This window comes from Typopeltis vanoorti, chromosome 11 (genome assembly GCF_054136105.1).
Source record: "Typopeltis vanoorti isolate ZY-2024b chromosome 11, IOZ_Tvanoo_1.0, whole genome shotgun sequence".
NCBI lineage: Eukaryota > Metazoa > Arthropoda > Arachnida > Uropygi > Thelyphonidae > Typopeltis > Typopeltis vanoorti.
Genome location: NC_143559.1, coordinates 36,310,178 through 36,335,983, shown reverse-complemented (window position 1 = coordinate 36,335,983; position 25,806 = coordinate 36,310,178). Strand labels below are relative to the sequence as shown.

At 35.6% G+C, this 25,806-nt stretch overlaps 1 protein-coding gene across 4 annotated transcripts in view; it reads right to left on the bottom strand.

Moving 5' to 3' along the window:
• The window catches only part of shtd (anaphase promoting complex subunit 1), an 844,012-nt gene extending 818,477 nt beyond the window's left edge, over positions 1 to 25,535 (bottom strand). For all 4 annotated transcript variants that reach the window (XM_090401046.1, XM_090401047.1, XM_090401049.1 and 1 more), the window contains exons 1-3: positions 25,473 to 25,535; positions 5,633 to 5,852; positions 109 to 258 (exon numbers count right to left, since the gene is read on the bottom strand). In XM_090401046.1, coding sequence (XP_090257172.1) covers positions 109 to 258; positions 5,633 to 5,809 — 327 coding nt within the window. In that variant the 5' untranslated portion in view covers positions 5,810 to 5,852; positions 25,473 to 25,535. The remainder of the gene's footprint in view (positions 1 to 108; positions 259 to 5,632; positions 5,853 to 25,472) is intronic.
• Between the last annotated feature and the right edge of the window lie 271 nt (positions 25,536 to 25,806).

Here is a 25,806-nt window from a genome sequence, read left to right as displayed (position 1 = left end):
AGAAGAAGAAGAATCCATATTTATTGATTCTCAAAATATCAACTTACATCTCAAAACAGAAATAGAATATTAGATCTTGAAATAATATACAAATTAAACAGAACTTACTCGTTCAATAGGGTTTTCTAAAGTAATGGTTTTAAGCAACTTTTTGGATCCCTGTCCACTGCTATTGCTCCAAACTACAGTTTTACCAGATACATAAAGCTCTTCTTCACCATCATCATTACTATCTTCTCTTAATTTCCAAATTTCTTTCTACAAAATCAAGAAAACAAGTTTTTACATGATGGATTTTCAAATTTATCTTCAGCCTACAAATATCAAAATCATATAAGCAGTTTTTAAGATTATACCATCTTTGCATGCTTTCGTGGTATCTGATCTTGAAATAAACAGCACTGATTTACAAGTTAGTCAAGGTCAAATGTTACGAAAGGACAAAGATTATATAACATTTTAAATTTTGAATTTCAAAATTTATGTTTTTCCAGTTTAAGAGGAGAATAAAGGGATAGCAATGTAAACCCACTAGTTTACTCTTATTCAAATTCAAATACCATAAATAGATCATATATATATATATGTGTGTGTGTATATATATATGATCTGTCACTGTTTTTGTTATATTCATTGGCCAGCAATTTCTGACCAAAATACTGACTAAAAACATCTTACAATGGTACAATCTTTTTAATCTTACAAAAATCAAAAGATTAAGTCATGGCATGCTAGAATAATATGTATATCAGACATATGCAAAAAAAAAATTAAATAATACTAGTCTATAATGAAGATCCTACCACTGGACTTAGTTTCTTCAAATAGCCAGCACCGCAAAGACATTAGATGCAAGTCTCTACGCACAAGGACACCACACTGTGAATTTAAACTTATCAAATTGGATTTGCATTAAAATAACTTACTAACTTAAATCTGCTATGCTGAAGTCAAAAATAGTGTCTAGTGTTGGAGGAAAAAAAAGGAATCTTATACTGAGAAAAATACATCAAAGTGAGAAGAAAATTCAGTAATGTTTGTCATTACTTTTTTTTTTTTTTAAACTAAGAAATTACTTTGGATATGAAATATCTGGGCTATGAAAAAATACAACTGAAAATTAAACAAAAATAAAACAATGCACTCAAACATGGAACTTTCCTAGTTACTGTTATTATTTATATGGGCACTCTGTGGAATTACAAGACTCATTGCGACTCTATCCATTAACACAATACCTATCATATATCTACTTAAACCTATTCACTGTTGGAGTACTCACATCTGCTTCTAACAGCCCATTCTGCTCATTCACCACTCTCCAAGAAAAGAACCTAGTCTGCACACCCTTCCTAACCAGCATTATACAACATTACGCTTACTAACATAGCATTATACATGTTCATAAGGATATGTGCTTTGCATTATAAGATACTAAGCCAATTGATGTGAAGTCATTAGCCTCTATATACAAGTAGCCCAGTCCTGAAGTTACTTCACATGCAAACTTTGTTTGCTTACACTTGGAGGATGAAACCAAGAATATAATTTCTTGCCATCTTTAATTTATAGAATAACCAAGTGAAAAAAAACTTTTAACATCTCCAATCCAGAGTATTTTAGTAATAAGGTGTAACACCTTTTGACTACTTGTATATGGAAAGATGACTTCTGCATTACTTGATATCACTTTTGGGTCTGGCTCCCACTGATGAGATCTCAATAAAGGTCGAAACCAGTCTGGGTTTCAACATTATGGGTCCCTTCCATAATGCATAATATTATACATGTCCATAAGAATATGTACTTTGATTATGGGATATTAAAGCAACTGATGTGAAGTAATTAACCTCTATATACAAGAAGCCCAGTTGCAAAGTTACTTCAAGCACAAACTTTGTTTGCTTACACTTGGATAAAGTATGAAACCAAGAATATAATTTCTTGGCATCTTTAATTTAACCTATTCCACTCTCTCTCCCCCCGAAAAGAACCTAGTCCACACACCCTTACTAATCACACTTTTAGACAGCTTATGGGTGTGACCTCTTGTTTTCCCCTTACTCCCCATATATTGAAAAATTTCTTCTGTGTTAATCTCATAGTATCCCTTTAGTAACTTTATCAACTCAACTCTGCAACTCACACACACACTCAATCTATCCTCATAGGGAACATTCCACAAACCTCTCACCAGCTTGGTCACTCATTTCTGAATCCTCTCCACCACCTCCAGATCCACAATAAATGCAGGTGACCAAATCTGTGAAGTACCAATGCTTAATTTCAGAATTAATATCATGTAATTTGTCAGTGCTTCGTGCCATTATGACTGCCACTGGAACATTAACTTGGATTTTATGAAATGTCTGTAGTCTGCATAACATATGATGTACTGTCAAACAGTACATCAAAAAAAAGTATGAACTGATCTAGCAGTTGCATCTGCACTCTCATTTTCCTTAATTTCAATGTGGCTGGAAATCCAGCCCAATCAAATATCAAAATTAAGGGTTTTCATTTTTTTCGATTTGTACTACCAGTTGTAACACCTCCAAGCACTGGATGTAGATTATACATAGGAGATCAGATAGCCTGTAAAGAACTCAAAAGAATCTGTATAAATTACTTTTGGTAGTAGTTTTCTTTTATACGCACAAGTGCAACCTGAATGGCATGCAACTCTGCAATATAATTACTGCAATTAAGAGGAGTCTGGTTGCAGATAGCAAAATCAGGAAACATAACACACAGGCATTCGTTTTAGAAATTATGGCCTTTACAACCATGTTATAAATAACTCTTTTAATTTCCCGACGTTTCGATCTTCATATTAAGATCATCATCTGGAGTATATACAAATATACAAGGACAAGATGAGTTACATTACACACAGTAAGCTAGAGAAACAATGATTTGATCACTGGTTATTCTACTGGCATGACCCTCTAGTGGGGAAAAAAAATTACAAATTAATTATTTAGAAACTACATCAAAGCTAAATTCTATTTAAGGTAACATGAGAAAAAAATTCTTTCTTAGATAGTCTTCTTTCAGTAACAATGATGTCCTATTTTTAACATTCCAATTGTTATTTTAGATTTAGGATTCTGGATTACCTACAGTCCTGATTATAGTTAACTCTTAGAGAGAATATGTGTCTTCCATATGCTTGGGATTTTTAGACCATCATTGTTGTTCAGATTGGGGTGGTTGATAAGAATCTCACAGGCTTCCTTAAATTTGTGTTCATATCATGTTTCGGTGTGATGTAAACAACTGGTGTTTTTCCAGTTAATTCTATGTAGTGTTCAGGGCATGATCCGAAAGGCCAGCTTCACCATAGTTATTATATTTAATGTGTCGTTTATGTTCTTTTTGTCTGATAGGAATTGTGCATCCTGTTTCCCCAATATATGGTATATACTATAGGTGCAATAAATACAGTATGCTTCAGGGTGGGCCAGCACAGGAGGTTTAAAATGGCTTTGAGGTTGCATTTTTATAGTATTCTGTTTATTTTATCTGATGTCTCTTTAATGTAAGGAATGGTTATTGTTTTATTGTAGTCTGGTTTATCTTTGTTTTTTTATTGAGGTCTTGTAGAGAATTTTGTTAATAGTGTTTTGGCTGCAACCATTTTTTAGAAAAGTATTGTTGATAACTTTAAATTCTTCTTTCACAGCTTGCTCACTGGAGCTGATCTTCAAAGCCCTGTTTTTTAGAGTATTAATGACGCCCAGTTTTTGTGTTGGGTGGTGGTAGGAGTTTATGTGTATATATTGGCCAGTATGTGTCGGCTTCTGGTACACAGTGAAGGAAACACTGCCAGAAGGAAGATGTGTGACAACTGTATCTAGAAACGGAAGTGTGTTCTGTTTTTCAATCTCAATTGTGAACTGTATGCATTTGTGTTGTTTCTTTAGGTGGCTGTCTAGAAAGTGTCTGGCAGCCATGAGACCACACGAAAACATCGTCAAAGTATCTAAGCCAGACTTTGGGTTTTAAAGGTGAGGAATTCTAGAGTATGTTGTTCAAAATGTTCCATATAAAATTTAGCAATGGGGTGGGGGGGGATAATGGTGAGCCCATGGCTGTGCCTTCTTTTTGTAGGTAGAAAGAGTTTTGCCAAACAAAATAACCAGAACGTAATATATGCACAAAGAGTGCCATGATATCTGGAAATTTGTTCTGTAAAAGAAGTATTGTGTCATTGATTAGGACATTCGTAAAGAGGGCAGAGATGTCAAAACTGACATAAATCATCTTTTTCTAATGTAATGTCTTTGATTATGTTTATGAAGTGTTGTGTGTTTCTGACATAGGAGGGGGGGGAAGGACCTACCAACTCCTTGAGTGTTGCCATTAATTTCTGGCTAGGTGATAATTCGGACAATCTATCGGCCGGAGTGGTGTGTTTTCTTTGTGTATTTTTGGTAGACCGTAAATTCTCGGGGAACGAGCGTAGTGCGGAAGTAGTTTTTTGACTGCATCTCTTCCGGCCATGTAGTAATAGATTTAAGTAGTTTCTCTGTTTTCTTTTCTATTCTGTTGGTTGGGTCGTAGTTAACATGTTGGTGTGTACTATTGTCTGAGATTAGCAGATTCGTTTTTTTTCTAAATAAGTAGTTCGGTTTAGAATAACGGTTGCACTTCCTTTATCGGCTCTAGTTATTACAATGTTCGGATTTGATTTTAATGATTTCACCGCCATTAATTCGTGTTTTGTTAAGTTACTTGTTATATTTCAAATGTTGGCAGTTTCTAAACATATTTTGTCTGCTATGTTATTTGGGATGAATCTTAAGCCTCTTTCATACACACAGGGATCAGAGATCTCTGATCTTCATGCTAATAGCTTCAATAATCTCTTTAACATGCATACCGAAAGCACATATGGCAGTCTGACACGTGATACAGAGCCTTCCAAAGTAGAGAAAAGAGACTAGTCCATATAGAATACTCTGGGAGAGACTATTTTCAAGGCATTGTTAAGAGACAACTATTCCACCTAAGTGATAGAGCTGGTTCAATTTTGCTTCAACATAAAGACTTGGAATGGGCAATGTGCAAACGGCACCAGATGCTATCCGTATACCCTGATGATGGATGTGTCAGCCATCGCAGATAAATCTGCCTAGAAGAACCATAGACTTGAGACCCATAATCCAGCTTTGAACATATAATCACATGATAAAGCTGAAGCAATAAAGATCGATCAGCACCCCATTCTGCAGAGGATAGAGTGCAAAGGAGATTAAATGCTCTCTTGCATTCTTTCTACTGTTGTCCTCTAGAATTATCTCCAACACTTATGCATATACTAAAGAATACAACATTCAAGTCTTCAAATTGAACATGAACTTTTTCTTTCTCTCTCAGTACTAAATTACTATGGTTGTCCAACCAACCTGTCATGTATCAACAAAAAAGCTTGTAATACCACTAATTAATTATCCAATGATCATATCAACTAATTAGAGCAGATAAAACAGAATACTATATCTGTGTTATGTAACCAGACTTAGCCTTCCAGGAAGAAGTAGTGGAGAAGATATTAGCCAGGTATTAAAATTAACGCTTATATTTATAATTTCATACTTTAAAACAAGAATTTTAATATCATAATTACCTCACAGTTATCTTGAAGTGATACTCCTCTTAAAGCTTTAAGTAGATCCTTATTAGTATCAGTCTTAGCAGCATCTCCTGCATTCATATGTACAGGGAGGTATACATCCCCAGGGTGATGACATAGATGTTCACGCCCATAGGGTGTGAACTCCTGGGGCTCCCCTGCTGATATCATTGCCTCTTTGCCATCCAGATTTACTGCTGTATAACTAATTTATCTAAATAACACAAAGATTTAAAGGTTAAAGAAATAAAAACCTAGCTTACAAAAAATGGAATAAGTACTATATTCAAGTATAAGTTTGCTCTATTTTAAAAATGCATGTCTAACACATTAAAGCAACTAAAATGTGCTAGTTTATCAAAAATATTCACTTTACAAATTTTTATAGTACTATTCTTGAGTAAATTCTTGAGTAAATCTCCTGATCTGAATATGTGAAAACTTTCCAAATCAAGTAACAAAGAACATACCAATGATATAAAGAAGAAAGGATTTATACCTATATGCCATATAATGTACTATTATGATGACAGCAGTTGGTTACACATTAGTAACTAGTTCAAAAATTTAATTTATAAAATTTGCAAATGTTTTCACATCAAATTATAATTAGTTTTCACAAGTACTTCATTAGTAAAAGTCAACTAACAGAGCAGGAGATGGGGCAGTTTCATGCACAGGCAGGACAGCCAACATCAGGATATCTGAACACAAGGACTACATCCGGTCCTATATTTCACCAATACAGCCACTCAGGACTTGCTGATCATGCATTGGACACCCACCACAGAATACTCTGGAAGAAGGCTACTTTATTACACCGCAGCAAGTAAAGATATGAAAGATTATTCCGTGAATCAGCCTCAGCTTTGATAAACTTTCCAAATCTCAATTTGGGTGCAATAGACTGCCCCAAATTTGGCTTGCATTCTAAGAACATCAGTCCAATGGCCAAGACAACCCAATTTAGCCTGCTTAGGGCCAGCTTTAGGAAACTCTAGGACTGACTTCAGTTGCCTTTCTTGAGCCTCATTTGCTTAGAGTTAGTGCCTGCATGCACATATCATTGTTTTGTGATTCCTGAAGATGTCAATGTAACATTGTCAAAATATAGGAAGATATTGATTCAAGTTTTTAGTTAATAACTAGTATACATTGTCATTTCCTGAAAAATTAAAGGCTAATGAGTTTAAACCAGCACATAACTCTAAATACTTGAACATTCTAAATAACAACCATAAGATGTTATATTCAAGCAATAATGACCAGTGACAGGAAAGAGTACCTATAGCATTCAACAGTAACCATAAAGAAAATCTTCGAAAGACATGGAATATCAAGTATAGTGATGGGCATACATCAAAATGATGAATTGGACAATGAGCCTTATTTGTGCCAACGGTCACTAGAGATGGAAGCTGACATAAAGAAAAAAAGAAACATTGGACCTTGTTGGAAATCTGACTGAAAAGTAGGAAATGTATACCACCAGACAAATGTTTTTGAAAATTTGAAGAAAAGATGAAAGGTAATAATAATGGTAATTACCTGTTGGATTTCTGTTAAGTACGTGGACTACTTAATAATAATTATCATTATTATTCAGGCCTCCATTGAATCAAAAGACTCACCATGGAAGGTCCTTCCTAGAAAACACAATGGTTCAACCACTCTCCATGCAAAGAAACCACTCCTCATCCTCTTGCTCACAGCTTCCTTGCGTGACTTCAGGGATGGCCCCTTATCCTCGCTCCTTCCCCATGTTCCATCAAGCAAAAGAACTCCCCCCAGTATCAACTCTGTAACTACCTCTCAACAGTTTAAAGTCTCAATCATATCACTTCTTCTATCTACCAAACTCTGCAGTCCACTTCCGCTCAGCCAATCCTGTTTTCGATAAGTCCTGAAACCATCTTTGTTATCCACCTCTGTCCCTTTCCACGTTTAATTTATTCCCTTTGAATACTGCATAATAATGCAGTATTAAAACATTTTAAAAAGGGATTTTAAACAGAAAGATATCATAGTTTTGAGCATGACAAAATTGAATATCACAGCAATAAAGTCGTAAAAAAAATCATTTTGATTTTGTAACTTGTTTCTAGCCGTTCATTTCTAACTACTACCCCAGTATGCGCATTTACCCAGCAGAACTTGATATCCCTCCCTCTAGAGCAAGATTCTGAACCAGATTTCTTGTCTGTTCTATTAAAGCTATAAGGTTGTTCTGGTTTTTTATGCTGTCTATAGTGCTTTTACTATCACTGTAAATTGTTGCTGTGTATGTTCTCTTTGTTGGGTGAGGCCACATACTGTAGTGAAGCAGGCGTTTGTAGCAATTTGGATCGATGTTGTAACTTTCATTATCTTCTGGAAGTGACATCATATACAAGAGATAATCCTTGTATTTTCAGGCAGATCGGTGTTAGAGCTGCAATAACGCAAACTGCCTTGAAGGATATTGTCCTCTATCCTTTAATTATACATATGGCTATAAGGCGTTGAACTTTGTTTAGTTTTTGTCGGTTTATCTTTGATTTTAGCGTATGTTTCCAGGCAGGTGCAGCATAAGATATCAGTGGTAGTATAACTCCGGTATATATTGTTTTCAGCGCTCAATGGCCTAATACCCACTTAATCCATGCTGACTTAGCTAGGAAGTTTACTACTTGTAAGCTTTTTTTCGGCAACATATGAGATGTGCTTACTGACTGTAAATTTTTCATCTATTATCACTCCTAGGTATTTTAACTCACTAGCTACCTCGAGAACTTCTCTGTTTAGGAAGACTGTTACAGGTTGTTTTGATTTTTTGCGTGAGATGTAGAGCACTTCAGACTTGGTGCTATTGAAGGTAACTTTCTTCTTGAGTGTCCACTCTGCAATTTTAAAGAGTTCTTCGTTGGCCATTACTTCCAAATGTAAGCCCCCCCCCCCCCGAATCATTATCATCGCATTATCGACAAAAGCTATGAATTTTGTTTCAATAGTGAAAGGAAGTCATAATAGAGAGTCGTACTGGATGTTCCAGAAACCTGGCGCCACAGCAGGAACCTTGCAGGCAGCCTCATTTGACTTCTTTCGCTACAGTTGTGGTTTTTAATGTCATGGTTGCACTTCTGTCTGTAAAATAAGTTTTTTGAGCACTTCAAATCTATTAATTGATTGATTATGGCTGGCCACCATGCAGCATCGAAGGCTCCTTGTACATTGAGTGAGATCCTTGTACATTGAGTGATCATTGGTTAAAGAGTTCACAGAAGTTTCATCTTCTGTGAACTCTTTAACCTCCATAGTTGTGTCATCTACTGTGCTGGACTGAGGTCTAAATGCATATTGATTGCTGCTTAATAGGTTTCTTGAGTAGACATAGTGCATTATTCAGTTTATTAGAAATTTTTCTAGTACCTTACCAGCAACGTTTATGAGACTGATTGGTCTGTATTTGTTAATTTCATCAGATGTTTCTTTTCCTGGTTTGATTATGGGTATAATTTTTGAGCATTTCCATATTGAATGAAATTGTCCTCTTTTTAGGCATTAGTTGTAAACTGTTGTCATGAATTCGGGGAATTCGAGAAACGCTCTTAGAAATATATCGGTGGTTATTCTATCTTCTCCAGGAGTTTTTCTTGGATCCATTAATCTGAATACTGACTCGATTTCATTAGATGTAAATAAGTCATCATCAGGAGTGTCTATGTCCGTTTTATATCTTTGTAATAGCTGTAATTTGATAATATAGGTGTTGTCTTATTCTTGCTTGCTGCTAATTTATATATGCAATTCCAAGGATTCGATAGTTGAAACTGTACAGAATTTTTTTCCATGATTCTGTTTTCGCGTTTGTAATTTTGGTCTGATAGCTGTATTCGGCTTTATAGTAGTTCTGTCTTCTACTCTCTCAAATCTTGCTTATTGTATGTTCTTTGGTATAGTCATCGGAGTGAGTTAACATGTTTTCTTAGAACTGTTAGTTCGTCGTTCCACCAGGGTATTGATTTTCTTCCATCGATGTTTAGCTTCTTGGTTGTTCGCTGGATTTTATCAGACTTGATGAAAGCGCAGAAGCAAGGAAGTTTATATCGGCTTGTACTGAAGCCCAGATGGCTAGGTTTTTGTCTAAGCTGAGCTGTTGTTCGCTGTTCGCATTAAAGTGATGTTCTGAGATTTGGAATGAAAGTTCTCTTTTTAATGCTTTTATAATTTTCTCTAAGTTGGTTTTATTGGTGAAGTACTTGGTGTTAATTCGATGGTTTATGTTGTGTATTTCGTTTAAATTTTTGTTACTGATAATGAAACTTAATATGCGATGATCAGAACAGCTTTCCTCTTCTTTGCATTTCCATTCAGAAACCTAGGGTAAAATAGCATTGTTTGCTATTGTCAGATCAATGAAGCCACTTCCTCTGGTATTTTCAAATGATGGACTGTTACAGTCATCATTTAGTATGTGTAGTGAATTTGATGGTATGAACTCTTCCAAATTTTTTCTTCTATTGTTTGTGTTTTCATTACCGAATGGGCGTTGCTATCTGTTCCTAGAATTAGGCCATGGTTGATGGTAAAATCCACGATTTCGCCCATTTTTTCCTAGGTAGTATATGTCAGCGCGATAGTTTAGATACATACTTGCAGCAAAAGTTTTAATTCCTCTGTATGTAATTTCGATAAGTACAGCATCCTCGTTGCTGTGCTGAGAAATTAATATTGCCTCGACTTCAGGGTTGATCACGAGTATCGCAGCTCTTTCTTTCTGATCCTTTTGAAAATATTTTACAATTACTTGGAAAGCCGCATATTTTGTTGTTGATGTTGTAGGATTCTTGTATTAATGCTAATCCTATATTTTTTCTATTAATGAGTTCTATTAAGCTATTTACAGCCTTTATAGAGTGTTGAAGATTTATTTGAAGGCATCCCAGGTTTATTATTGCTTTCCATAATCTATGTATTGAATTTTGAGCTGTCTATAGTAGTTGTATGTCAGGGAGTCTTTGCTTAGTGCCACATGTTTGCAGTGTTTTTGGTTTAGGCATGCCTGCTGTGATTTTGGCAATTTATGCAGTTCATCTCAGACTTATTTCGTGGCATAAGTCTGAGATGAACTTATTTCATATAAATTTAGAGCAGAATGGACAGATGGTTTTACCCCTGCAGTCTCATGTGTGATGGTGGAATTTATTGCAGTTAAAGCACCTCAGAATGTTTACACAGTCTGCACAATGATAAATTCTCCACAGCATTTCGACACCAGTTTTTAGAAATTTGGTCCTCACCGTTGGATCGACTTCAATAACTAAATTTCTCTTGTTCGTTTTTTTTTTTTATTTGTCATGATGAATTTCTGTCTCGGATTTGTATCAGTACTGAAAAGTTCTTCATTTTGCATGCGGATTGAGTCGATTGCATTGTTCGTATCAATTTCACTGGGAATATCATATATAATTAGTCATCATCAAATTCCTGACATGTACCCTCAAGGGGTATACAGGATATCATAGCATTAAATGAAAAATTTACATCTTTATTAACTTCCTATCTACAATTTTCCTCCAAATCAGTCTATTACTTGTCAAGACTCCAATATTATCATTATCAGGTCTTACATTTCTATCATCTAAGGCACATTGTACCGTATCAATCCTCCTATATCTTGGTCTTCCTCTGGGTCGTTTTCCTGCCAACCTGGCAGAGAACACTTGTTTTGCTAATCTTTCCTCGCCCATTCTGTTTAAGTGAACATACCACCTGAGATTAGCTCTGCTAATGCATTCCTGGATGCTGACAATGTCAAGTTCTTTCATAATATCCTCATTTTTAATATGATATTGACATTGATGTCATCTGTTCATGCCTCTAATCTTTCTCAGGACTCTCATATCTGTGGTCTCTAGTCTTTGGTCAAGTGTTTTACTTCTGACCAGGTCTCAGATCCATAAGTTAAAACTGGTTTGAACACTGTCTTGTATACAGCTGATTTAGTGTTCCAACTAATTTCTCTCTTATTCCATATGAATTTATTCAATTGACTTCCTACCATACCAGCTTTGTTGATTCTGTTGCCTATTTCCATATTTAATTTACCATCTTCACTAAAAATCGTGCCTAAGTAGCGGAAATGTTTTACTTGTTCAACAGGTTTGCCCTTCACTATACAGTTGATATTTTCAACAATTCTACCTATTTTCATTGTCTTTGTCTTTTTAATGCTGAACTTCATACCATATCTATTACAACAGTTATTCAATTTAGTCAGGGAATCTTGCAAACTTGCAGCAGATTTATTCAGAAGTATAACATCGTCCGTATAAAGCAAAGAGCTAGCATTAACATCTCCAATTCCGATATCATGTTTAATACCACTTTCTTTCATAATGTGATCCATATAGATAATGACTAACAGAGGGGATAATGTACATCCTTGTCTCACACCAGATTTAACATTAAACCATCTTCCAGTACATCCTTCAATTCTAACTGCCGACTTACAACTCAAATACAGACTAAGTATTGCTTGATATAATGCCCCATTGACACCATATAACTGTAGCGTATTGAATAACTTCTCTCTTGGCACCTTGTCATATGCCTTTTCCAGATCGACAAAACTTAAATACAGATCTTTGTTATATTCCCATGCTTTCTCGACTATTTGTTGTCAAGTGAAGTTCTGATCCTGACAGCCTCTATTTGGCCTGAATCCAGCTTGATACAAAATTAATAACAGAAAAAACTCACATACAAAGATTATTTAATAGTATAATTTTCGCCTGTGTGTCACAGGCATCTTCAGTACATTAAGCTCAAATTAAACAATAACTGACAATTCCAAAAAGCGCCACCTAAGTAGCTGGTGTAAGATAACTAAAAAGGTCAAAAATAAGTTGTATCAACAAATTGAAGGAACAGCAATGGGTAATCCTCTTTCTCCTACTATCTCCAATTTCTTTATGGAACATTTTGAACAAAGTATCATAAAAACATTTCTCCAAGACCTACTCATCGGTTCAGATATGTCGATGACATTTTTGCTGTATGGAAAGGCTCTACGGATGAACTTCAATAATTTCTCACTACGGTAAACGTATTTCATCCTAGGATCAAGTTTACCTTAGAAGTAGAATCAAATAAGCAGTTAGCCTTTTTAGATATTCTAATTCTTCGCCAACCTGATGGTAACCTACATTTCTCAGTTTATAGAAAGAAGACTCATACAGGCCATTATATCCATGCGGAATCTCATCACCATCCCAGTCAAAAGGCAGGAACTATTAAAACGCTGGTTCATCGGACCCACTCCTTTTGTTCTTCAGACGATCTTTTACAGAAAGAACTACAATATATAGCTTCTTCCTTTCTATCTAATGGTTATAAGAATTACTTCATTAAAAGAACTTTGAGTAGTTTTAATGTCTTCCTCTTCAAACACAGAAGAAATAGCATGCATTACTATCCCTTATGTACAAGGCATCAGTGAACGTATAGCAAAAGTTTTAAAACCACTGAATAATTTTGTTGCCTTTTGACCGTTTAGAAAAATCTCCACCTTTCTCACTTCTCCTAAGGACAAGCTTCCACATCTTAATCATCCAGGTGTCTACCAGATTCCGTGCTCTTGTGGATTATCTTATTTCGGACAAACGGGAAGATCTGCCTCTATTCGGCTAGAAGAACACCAATCTTATATTGAATACTTTAAACCTGAAAAGTTTGGACTTGCAGAACATGCCATCTTCACTAGACACAGAGTTCATTGGAGAAAGACAAGAGTTCTTCACAAAAGTCAGTTTCTCATGGAACGCCTTTATAAAGAAGCATGTGAAACTCTCCTTCATTCTCCTAACTTAAACAGATCCGACGGCTTACATCTATCCCCTTTATGGGAGATAGTACTTTACAAATCAGCAAATCTTTCATAACTTTTTATTGTATTGATTTTTTTTTTTTTTATTATTATTATTTTTAAATTTTTTTTATTTTATTAATTTTTATTTTTTATTTTTAGGAAAGTTATTGACCTTTTTAGTTATCTTACACCAGCTACTTAAGTGGCGCTGTTTGAAATTGTCAGTTATTGTTTAATTTGAGCTTAATGTACTGAAGATGCCTGTGACACACAGGTGAAAATTATACTATTAAATAATCTTTGTACGTGAGTTTTTTCCATTATTAATTTTGTATCGATATGTCTACTCAAGGTATACCTCTTTTAAAACTTACTGAATCCAGCTTGTTCTTCACCAACCTTTTCTTCCACAATTCTTCTCAACCGTTTATCAAGTATACTTGCATAGATCTTGCCAGGAACACTCAGTAGGGAAAAACCTCTGTAATTCTCACATTCAGTTTTATTTCCCTTTTTATATATGGACACTATTAGAGCTCTACTCCAATCATCAGGAATTCGTCCCTCTGTCCAGGCTTTCTGATCTATGCAGTGCAGCCACTGTAAGACTTTCATACCACCATACTTCAGCATTTCTGGTCGAATATCATCTACTCCTGCTGCCTTTCCACATTTCAAGCCTTTGATGGCTTTTTCTACTTCAAGCATGGATATGTATTCCTGATTGCATGCCTGGTCAGTGTTTTATTTTTATCACTGTGCTGTCATCACTGTTTGTTTCATTTAGCAAATTTTCAAAGTAATTACTCCATACTTCAAGGATATCTTTTTCTCCAGTTTTCATGTCACCTTTATCATCTCTAACTCCTTTTACGGCACTCTTTCCTCCATTTCTAAGCTTCGTCAACAACCTCCAGAATATCTTACCACCTTCTTGATATTTATTTTCTATGTTCTTGCCAAAGTCCTCCCATGACTTTTGTTTAGCTAGTTTTACACACTGTTTAGCTTTCTTACATTTGTCTCTGTATTCTCTAAGAGCACAAGCTGACACTATTTGCCAGGAACTTTTGATATGCTTTCTTCTTTTCCTTCACTGCCTCTTTAACTTCCTGTGTCCACCATGGAGTTCTAATATTTCTATCCTTGCAGACAACTTCACCAGATGCCTCTCTAGCTGAATCAAACAGGGTTTTCTTGAAGGCTTGCCAGTGAATCTCCAAGGTTTGGTTCCTGTTCTCAAACCATTTCATTTTTCCTTTAATAATCTTTGTGTATTTTAGTCTACAGTTCACATCTGAGAGCTGCTCAACTTTTATTCGCTCTAAAACTTTCTTACACGTTATTCTTTTCAATACGAAATTCAATTTTATCCTGCTCAAGACTAAATATTGATCACTTCCAATTTCAAATCCTCTGTACACTCTGGTGTCCTGCACCAGGGAGAAAACATCACTATCAACAATAACATGGTCAATGAGACTTTTCTTATTCCTTTTCTCTTCTCTCCTTGTGAATTTGTGCACAATTTTATGTTGGAACATGGTGTTAGTAATAACCCGTCCGTGTCCTGAGCAGAAATCCAACAGGTATTTGCCATTATTATTAACTTTGCTCTTTTCTCCAAATTTTCCCAAAACATTTTTGTATGTCTGACAATCACTTCCTACTCTGCTATTTAGATCCCCAACAAGGACCAACTTTTCCTTTTTCATTGTGTGTAGGTTGCTTTTTTCTAAAGCATCAAAAAATTCCTCCACTTCTACCTTGGTAGAACCTTCTGTGGGACCATAGGCACAAATAAGTCTCATTGTCCAGTTTCCCATTCTCATATTTGTCCATATCACTCTAATTGAGACTGCCTGCCATTCAAGATTAGCCTCCTATTTTGCGTTGAATACTATGGCTACTCCTTCTTTTCCTTGATTGTCATTGCCTGAATATAACATTTTGTATTTATTGCTCAGAAAGATCTCACCAGATTTTGTCTTTTTTTGTTTCAGTCACCCCTATTATGTCAATCTGGTACTTATCCAATTCCTCAGCTAGCTCCATTTCTTTGCCATTCAAGCTTCTAATGTTGATAGTATCGATCTTGGTAGTACAACTATGGTGATGTTGAGTTGGGATAAATTTTAGGATTTGTTCCAGTAGCTGACTTTTCACTGTTTGTCCTGGATCCCTGGCAAAAACAATGGTAGCCTTGTTTAACTGGGCGATGCCCCAGCTGGCATGAAAATCTGTCATGTTGTACCATCATTTGAAATTTTGGTTTAACCAATAAGAATACAATTTGGTCGGCTAAATCCCAAATTGCCAGCCCATCCTCGTTCGTTCAACATCCAGGTAGATACTCAACAGGGTGCACCACGAAGGTGAGGATTGGACACTAGGTCAGAAACCCTGGTTGGTTCTCCGCATTCCTTTAAAGCTATGTGGAAGTCTCCTCTCAGTTATATATCTTTGAATTAGTCTTGGAAGATATTTCTTACTGGGATTTGCTATTAACGTGTCCTTGCATTCCTTCATAATTTTGTTATGTAGCAAGTCTATATCGGTCTTTTCTTTGATATCAATTTAAGACTCCTCTGTTATTAATACTTTTCATTTCTGTGATTCCGATTTTGATTTTCCTCGGATCTATTTTTTCTTTGATGATATTTTTAGTTTCCTCGCTATTTAGTTGAGCTATCGGTTTCACTATTAGTTTATAAAATGGATTGTTTTCAGATTCATCTTTTTTTTAGCATTATTTTTAATGCCTAGCGAGTATAACTGAGTAGGCTGAGCTAGTTAACCTGTTCCTGGTTGTTTGTAGCAGTCTGTAGTTGTATTGATACTCTAGTTTCATTTTTCATTTTATTGAAAACTTTCGTTAGTTGGTTCAATGCAATCAGTATGTCTTTTTTAAATCATTTCTTAAATTACCGCTTACTTTGACAACACAGCAAATCTAGGGCTTTTTCGAACTCTAATTCGTCCTGTGTTGCCATCTTAATGTTACTTAAAGTTGTGGTGTTATAGCTTATTGAATTGCTACGTTTTCTAAAGGTACAAAATTTAAGATAGTGTACTTACAGTTTTCCTGCTTGTTCCTAGAAGTGACGCTTCCAATGAATTGGGTTTCAGAGGGTTGTTTCTTGTGACCTTTGTACCTACAAGTGGCAGCAGTTTGGGGGGGGGGGTTAGCCCTTGCTGTAGCAGCTAATCCTATTATGACCAGGGCCTTTTCTTTGAGGTAACTGATCAATAGATAGTCTGACCAGCAATATTTAGTCCATAAAGATAGAATAAAATTATACACGCTTAGAACTATGAACTATAGAGTAAATTACTCACTGTTAGATAGAGCCCTGTACAAGCTATCAGTCGATACTAGATACATCCAGTTTTTCTGTTTGGTACTGCACAAGACTGTCAGTATTATTATTATAATTAACATCTGACCTCCATGGAGTCAGAGACTCATTGTGGGAGGTACACACTATTGCACACAATATGCATCCAACCGTGCTTTAAACTGATTCAATGTGTCTACATAAACAATACCTCAGGCAATGCCTTATACTTACCAACCACTTTCCATGCAAAGAAAACCTGCTCCTTTACTCACATTCTCCTTTAAAAGTTTCCAGCAATAGCCTCTTGTTCTACCCTCCTCTCCCATTCTATGAAAAATCTCTTCCATGTCAGCTTGATAACAACCCCTGATATGTATATATATATATGTGTGTATGTATGTGTGTGTGCTCGCGTGCGTGCGTGCGTATATTCATGGATTATATTTTAATGGAGTATATTTAAAAGCTTGAAATGAGGAAAGGTAGTTTGGATGGATGATATCAGACTAGAAATCCTTAAATCATGCTATCAGCATATTGCATCCAACTCTGGATAAAGAACTCGCACAAATTTCTCAACTCTTCCTTCTCATAGATTGTAGAGTTTTCCTGATACATCTCCACCATATTCTCCCTATGGAGAGATGTTAATTTGAGCCATTTACTTTACAAAGATATTATACTCTTAAATAAATCCATTACAAATCTGCAGGATTCTTTAAATTTAATTGCTGTAACAAATCTGATGTGAAAATCAGTAATAATAAGACAAACACTGAGGCAGGACAAGAAAAGATCAAACATCTTGAATGAGAAACCTACAAAATAAATAAAATATTTCAGCTCTTTTAAGCAAAACTTTTAGCAAAGATGGAAATTTAAATATTATAATTATACAGAGGTTTGTGCGGTTAGCCTAGTGGCTGTGTGCTTAGCAACCATATGCCTGGGGAAGAAGTGTCCTAGGTTCAAGGAGCAGAAGGATCTTCCTCAGCCATAGCCAAGTTAGCTGGTCTTGGGCGTGGACAGTAGGGTTTTTTCCCCCAGTTTATCCTGGGGTTTTCATCCCGCAAAGCAGGCAAACTGGCCTCGAGAACTCAAGACTACAAGACATAGGATACACCAGGGCATAGGGTTGACCACCTTATCCTGTGAACGGTTTGAGGTCCGATGATTAATAAACCCTCAACACCGCAAGGTAAAAGAGGGCAAAAAATAAAAAAAAAAGATGAGATGAGATAATTATACAGATATCTATCTCTATGGAATCAGAAGACTCATTTGAGGAGATGTGTTATGAACACACTATCATAACTCTTCTAGAACTCATTCATAAACAAAGCAATCATAAAACCTCAGGCAAATCCATTCACCACCCTCCATGCAAAAAGTCTAATTCTAACACCACCTTTTCTTAAACAATCTACAGGGGTTTCTTGTTCTATCTCTTTCTGCCGTGTACTAAAAAAAATTTTCAGTGCCAGTCTTATAAAATTCTTTTAATAACTTATCTGCTTCTATCATTTCTACACACTTTTTGCCTATCAACTAGTTTTTGAAGTCTTTGTCACTTGCTTCTGAATCCTCTCCATCACTTGATCCCCACAGAATCCAGATCGAATGCCGAGATCGAATCACAGTATTCTAAATTTGGCCTCATATCTCTATACATACTTTTCCGTGTGTTCTTCAATAACAACACAATCCAATATGTTATTTTGGCTACTTCTATAATACACTCTCTAAACTCTAACTCTGTTCCATAATTATCCATAATCCCTAGTCTCATCAATTTCAACATAATACATAGCTTGTGATCTCTTCTTCCCAAACATCACCTTACACTTGGTAGCTTGCAGCCAAGAAGTGCATGAAGCTTACAGCCATTCAGGATCCAGACTATTCACAAACGTGGTCAGTGGTCTTTGGAATGGGTACAAGGACAGATTGACAGAATGCAAGTTGCAAAGCCTCGTGAATAGGAGGAAGGGGGAGGGGGGATATGATTGAGACATATAAGCTAGTCAGGGGTTGTTATCAAGGCTGACAGGGAAGAGATTTTTCATAGAAGAGGAGAGGAGGGTAGAACATGAGGCTATTACTGGAAACTGTATAAGGAGAATGTGAGTAGAGGAGTGAGGAGCAGATTCTTTGCATGGAAAGTGGTTGGCGAGTAAAAGGCATTGCCTGAGGTGTTGTGAATGTAGACACATTGAATCAGTTTAAAGCATGGTTGGATGCACATTGTGTACAACAGTGTGTGCCTCCAACAATGAGGTCTGACTCCATGCAGGTCAGATGTTAATTATAATGATAATAATACTGAAAGTCTATTTAAGTCATCCTACAACAGGAGTGGTAAACCTATGGCACATGTCCAAAGCAGTATGCACATAATTTTTTTTGGGCATACAGAATTCAGAACATACAAAAAAAAAATTTTAAACTTCAAAACAACATCACTCCAGGAAGACACCTTCAGTCATGACCTGTGTACCCATGATCTTTCTGCCAGGCATGTAATGATGTCACCCATTCAGTAAACAGCTGTATTCACAAAGTGAATTCCTCGAAGTTGAAATAATGAGATGTACTGACAAAACTGTGATAAAATTATGAGATTAAATGGGTGATAATACTTTTATCATAAGCATGAGCCCCCATAGCTCAGTCCATATAGACAAAGCTCTGGTGGGAAAGATCTGAGTTAAATTCCCATCCATGACATGAGGAACCTTTATCTGATTTCTTTTCACTAAAGATGAGTTAGTCGGCCTCATATGGAGGTAGGGTTTTTTTTTTCATCTGGAAACTCAGGTTTTTCATCTCCCAGAACAGGCAAACTGGCCCTGTGAACATACATGGATTTACAGCCATGAATACTTATGACAATATATGGAAGAGACAAGGTCCTCACCATGTCGTAATGCCCATAGTTAACATTGAGTTACATCATGGTAGTAAACCTCCTAGATGGGAATGACACCTGAATGGGGGGGATTGAAAGTATCTTTGAAATGTCTTTCATTTTTTTTTTTTGTTACACTTTTGTCAGTAAAACATGTATGAAACAAATAATGACATACTGTGCAAAATTCGAGAGGCACGTGACAGTAGTTTTTTTAAAAGATTCAACCAATTTTGGTATGACTCTTAAAAAAAAAAAGGTTTGCTACACTGTTTTTCCAAATCTCTACGTCGTTTTCATAGATTATTGCTCTTCTCAGCTTTGCATCATCAGTAAACAAATGAATATGATTTCCCTTCAAATCATTTTCTATATAAGTGATGTATTAAAAAGCAGATGACCAAGTACTGATCCCTGCAGCACAGCACTGCTCGTACCTGCCTTTTCCTGAATCAAATGCTTCATAAACCACTTTTTTTTATATGTTCATCAACTACCTTTCTAGTCCAAATCACCAGCTTCATATTCTTCACCACCAATTTTAATTCATGCAACATGTGGAATCCTATCAAATACCTTTGCAAAGTCCAGAAATATCACTGAGAAGCCATTTGCTATATCCAACTCAGTTTTTAGGATTCCATATGGAACATCATATAAACTGGAACAAGTGGTAATGGTTTTGAAGCTGGTGATTTGAATTAGAGGGTGGCTGGTGACTTATCAAAGAGTAGTTTATGAAGGATTTGAGTTGAGGAGATGGCAGGTGACTAATGGTGTACTGCAGATCTCAGTACTTGGTCATCTGCTGTTTAATTTCTACATTACTGATATAGAAAATGATATGAAGAGAAATATTTAATTGTTTGCTGATGACAGAAGGCTGAAAAAAAGCAATGGTCTATGAAAATTATGTAAAAATCCTGTCTTTGTATTTCTGTCTTCACAATCTTGAATTCTTTTATCAGCTTTGCCAATATCTTAACCACCACCACTCATGAGATATTGATTAGCCTATAATTTGCTACTTTTGTCCTGGGGCCTCTAATGCAGTAGAACTATTTTGTCCTCTTTCCACTCCATTCACACCTTTGCAAAATTGAAGTTCAAATTAAATGGACTGGTTGGAGGTGGTGCTAATTCCGTTCAACATTTTCATCGTGACCGCACAGTTCTGTGAGAATTCATTGCCAACAGTTCATTGGGAAAAATTTCTTTGGAAAATTCTTTGCAGAAAATATTCTTTGGAAGGGAAAATTCATCGCTACGCCAATCATTCCAGAGAAAATTCGTCGCAAGAAGTTTCATCGCTAGGCAATTCTTCGCATGGAAAATTCATCACCAGAAAATTATATAATAATAATCAAATTAAATTATAATTATATTTTTATTCTCAAAAATTGAAATTAATATTTTGATATCACTGATCAGAGATTTCCCTAATTTGTTTCTTTCTTAAAATATTAATCTTTTATTCTTCTTACTTAGACAGTACAGACTCTATACACAGAAAATGTGATAAGGTGTTTAGGGAGTAAGAACACCAAACTGATGGAAGCCTTTCACTATTATTCTATGCACTTAAGACTCATCCAGACTTGATTTTTTTTTTTTCATTGAAATAATTCAGAAGATGAGGTGCTTTCATAGGACACCTGTGTATTTTCAAACTGATTTCCCATTTCCTGAATAGTGAAGAGATTCTGAAAGCAATCATTGTTTTACAGATACTGTAAGACTTCTTGATCTACAGTGTGAACCTCTGAGTAAAAAGAAAGTGATAATGAAATTACCTAAATTCTTTCATGCTGCGGCTAATCACTTAGTTGACAATAATTATCTTGATCTCGAAAATCTTGATTCAAGTTTTTCAAGATCAAGATAATTATTTTTGTCAAACAATAGGGAAATACATCTCCAGATCTGGCCTCAGGAAAGCTATCAAAAATGATATGCTAGATTATCAGCAAGGGAAAGTCTTTGCACTATGATGAAAATACAAAAATGATGTTTTTCCACTGTCTTCCTTGTATAATCCATCAATGGAATCTGTGGAGAAGCATGGTTTCAAGAAATACAAATCCATTGTTGAATATGCGTACAACAACACTATGGGTGAAGTCAACAGGTGTGATCAACAGCTATCATTTTACTCTGCAAAGGACACACAAAACTTTACAAAAAGGTGTTTGGACATATATTGGATTTTATCATTTGGAGCAAATTCCTCCTGACAGACAAAAATGTAAGTCTACCGTAAAATATCTAGATTACAGAGTAGAAATCGAAAAAGCATTGCTACGAGCTTATGCGCCATCTTCTGCAAACAGGAAAACAGGCAGTTATTCCAAACTTCTGATGTTGAGTTCTGGTAACTTGCCATTTTGTCAAACCTTTACCACCCACAGCTATAAAAAAAAAAAAAATAAATAAATAAATAAAAAGCATGCAAATATTATTTCTGCTCTAATTTAAAAAAAAAAAAATAGTGACAACAATCTGGTGTCCTGAATGTAAAACTGCTTCATTTCTTTACAGTGTTTTAGGGTGTTTCACCCCATTCAAGATACAGTATGAAATCAAAAACATTCCTTTTCAGGCTCACAGATAGTGATACAGAGATACCTGGTTCCATTTCCTCTTGAAGACAAATTTTTTTTAAAGTTGTTTTAATAACAAACAGAATAATACAATACTCCTTCCTCCATTTTTGAAGGAATAAAATGAAAATAAGAAGACCCATCAGGACACTTATTACCTTCTGGGTGCAAACACTTGTTTTTTCTTCTTTTCACCCATAACCACAGAAGTTTAGAAATCTATATGTTAATACTATATGAGGTAATTAACATTGACTTAACAATCAATGTTTATTCCATCCTCCAATAAACTGGATGGTCTTGCACTATGCTATTTAAAGACCCAAATTCATTTACCACCTAAATATTTTCATACGGATGTGGATTCTAATCCACAGCTGCTTAGTAAAATAGCGGTGACGCTCTCCAGTTAGCTATCCAAGCCTAATTAGTCATCTCAAACTGAAAAATGATCGAAACCTGAAATCCCAGTTTTTATCAGATGAAAACTAAGGTTGTCATTTTGTTTTTGATTGGAATTATGTCAAAAGCAACTATAAGGCAAGTATATAGTGTCTGATATTTTCCAGCTGCTTTGCTTGTTTAACATGGTGAAAAATGCAACTTCCTGGCAAGGAAAATCCATCATCTCAGTATGAGATGGGCTAACTTCAGTTGAAAATCCCTGATGAAGGTTCTCATAATACTAGGTTGGTTATAAAGCCCTGGGTTCAAAACAGAAGAAAACTGTCACACTCTCCTCACATCTGCATTAGAATGTGAAATTTAATTCTGCTAGGAGGAGGATGAATGAGTTGTACAGATTTACAGAGGTGGTTGACAGTGAATCAGTTTAAGGGAAGGCATGTATTTTTTTTATGATCAATGGTTATGTGGGCTACCCACATCAGTTCTTTGAATTTCATGGAGATGTCTGGAATGATAATAATAATCTATTCTGGAACTTACATTTGAATGCCTGAATGGCATAGTTGGTCTGCACTTAAATGCCAAGTATGGTACAAGGTAAAAAATTGAAAAGAGATATACATTAAGATTTCATATTATACACACACATACACACACAGTCAGTCACAAAAGCCAACATACAACTTTCAAAATGTAACCATTTTGAAAGTTGTATGTTTAACAAATTACCATTTACAAATTACAAATTACCATAATGTTTAACAAATGGTAATAATTTCAGTATTAAGAAATTATTACCATTTGGGAAACCTCTCGTTTAAATCTGGTGGATCTGATGGTCGTGGAAAGATTTGACAATAAAAAATAATGAAGAAATGAAACACAAAAATTTGGTTCCCACAGTCAAGTACGGTGGAGATGATATAATGGTTCGGGGACCTATGGCAACAGCTGGGGTTGGGAAATTAGTTTTCATCGAGGGCACAATGGGCAGCCTAATACTTGAAGATATTGCAAGCCAATTTATAGACATCTGTCAACAGCTTAGGACTTGAAAACCGATGGATCTTTCAGCAGGATAATGATCCTAACCACACAGCCAAGATTATCACAAAGTGGCTGCTTTTTAAGGTACCTGAACAGCTTCATTCACCTCCCCCAGTCACCAGACTTGAGACTTTAATCCAATTAAACACCTATGGGATGAACTTGAAAGAAGAGTCCAAAAACACACTATCTCTAATTGGGAATCCTTAAAGGAAGTATTATCGTAAGCATGATCTGAAATTACACTGGATACCACAAAATCTTTAGTGATGTCGATGCCCAAGAGATTACAGTAGTGATTGATTCCAAAGAATGGCCTACACAATATTAATTTATTTTCCAGAGGTATTATTATTATTATAACGGTGTCTCCATGTAGTCAAATGACTCATCGCAGTAGACCCCACATTGACACACTAACCATTATTTACACAATACCTATCAAACTTCTCCTTAAATTCATTCACAAACGAAGCATTCACAACTACCTCTGGCAACGCATTCCACCCCTTTACAACCCTCCAAGTAAAAAATCTAGTCCTAACACCCTTGTTAACCACACTCTTACATTATCTCCAGGGATGGCCCCTCATCCTCTCCCTTCCTGCACTGGTCTTAAAAATGTCATCAGTATCAATTCTGTAAAATCCCTTCAATAATTTATATGCTTCTGTCATATCTCCTCTCCTACATCTATCAGCTAGTTTTTGGAGCCCACCACAGATCTTCAATCTATCCTCGTAGGGAACATCTCACAGACCTGCAACAATCTTTGTAACTCGCCTCTGAATCCTGTTTACAATATCTTCAAATATTATGCTGCCCATTGTGCCCTAGATGAAAACTAATTTCCCAACCCCAGCTGTTGCCATAGGTCCGAGAACCATTACATCATCTCCACCATACTTGACTGTGGGAACCAAATTTTTGGGTTTCATTTCTTCATTTTTTTTTATTGTCAAATCTTTCCATGACCATCAGATCCAAAAATATTATATTTGCTTTCGTCAGTAAATAGACTGTTTTCTGAAAATCAAAGTTTTTATTGATATACTCTTTGGCAAAGTTAAGTCTTTTTTGCCTGATGACTAGGGAGGTGAATGAAGCTGTTCAGGTACCTTAAAAAGCAGCTACTCCGTGATAATCTTGGCTGTGTGCTTAGGATCATTATCCTGCTGAAAGATCCACTGGCTTCCAAGTCCTAAGCTGTTAACAGATGTCTGTAAATAGTCACAAGTATGAATCATGCACATTTCTAATTATCTTTCCTTTGTATGCAGACTTTTGTGACAAACATATTTTCATTAAAAATATATTTTTTTATTAGCTTGATATTTTATCCTTTTCTTCTTAGACAAACACAAATGTATATAATTGATCTTTTACTATAACAAATGTATCATTTCTCGTATTCTTATAATTTTTCTAATAATGCTGTTATCGACTTTGGGATATTGTCCCACTAGATATACGAATAAACATATCTGACATCTAAAAAAGACTGATTTAGCCACTGTCCCTCGTTTTGTACTTCACAAAATGTAAGTATTTTTATTTCCAACTTATCCTTAATTTAAAATGGACATCAATTATAGACAATTCTTCTGTACATTTCTGTAATAACAAAGCTTAGGAATATATTTAAAATCCTTCAAAAATAATAAAAAATCTAAACACTTACTTTATAATACGCGCTTCAAACCATGCCACCACAAAATAAACGCTGCAATTAGCGAGCTTCGTCAAACATACCGCTAGCAGATATTAGAAACAAACATTTCTACAGATGTCGCTACCAGTCATTCTTCTTCATTATTTCATCTATTCAAGAAAGTTATCTATATGATACAATTAGTTATCGATATATTAAGAGGAAGAGCATGTCATGTGTGGAATGTTGCCCTCTATGCAGCTGAAACTTGGACATTGAAGAAAGAAGAAATTAAGATTTTGGAAAGCTTTGAGATGTGGATTTGGAGAAGGATGAAAAAAATCAAATTGACAGAGTAGAAGAA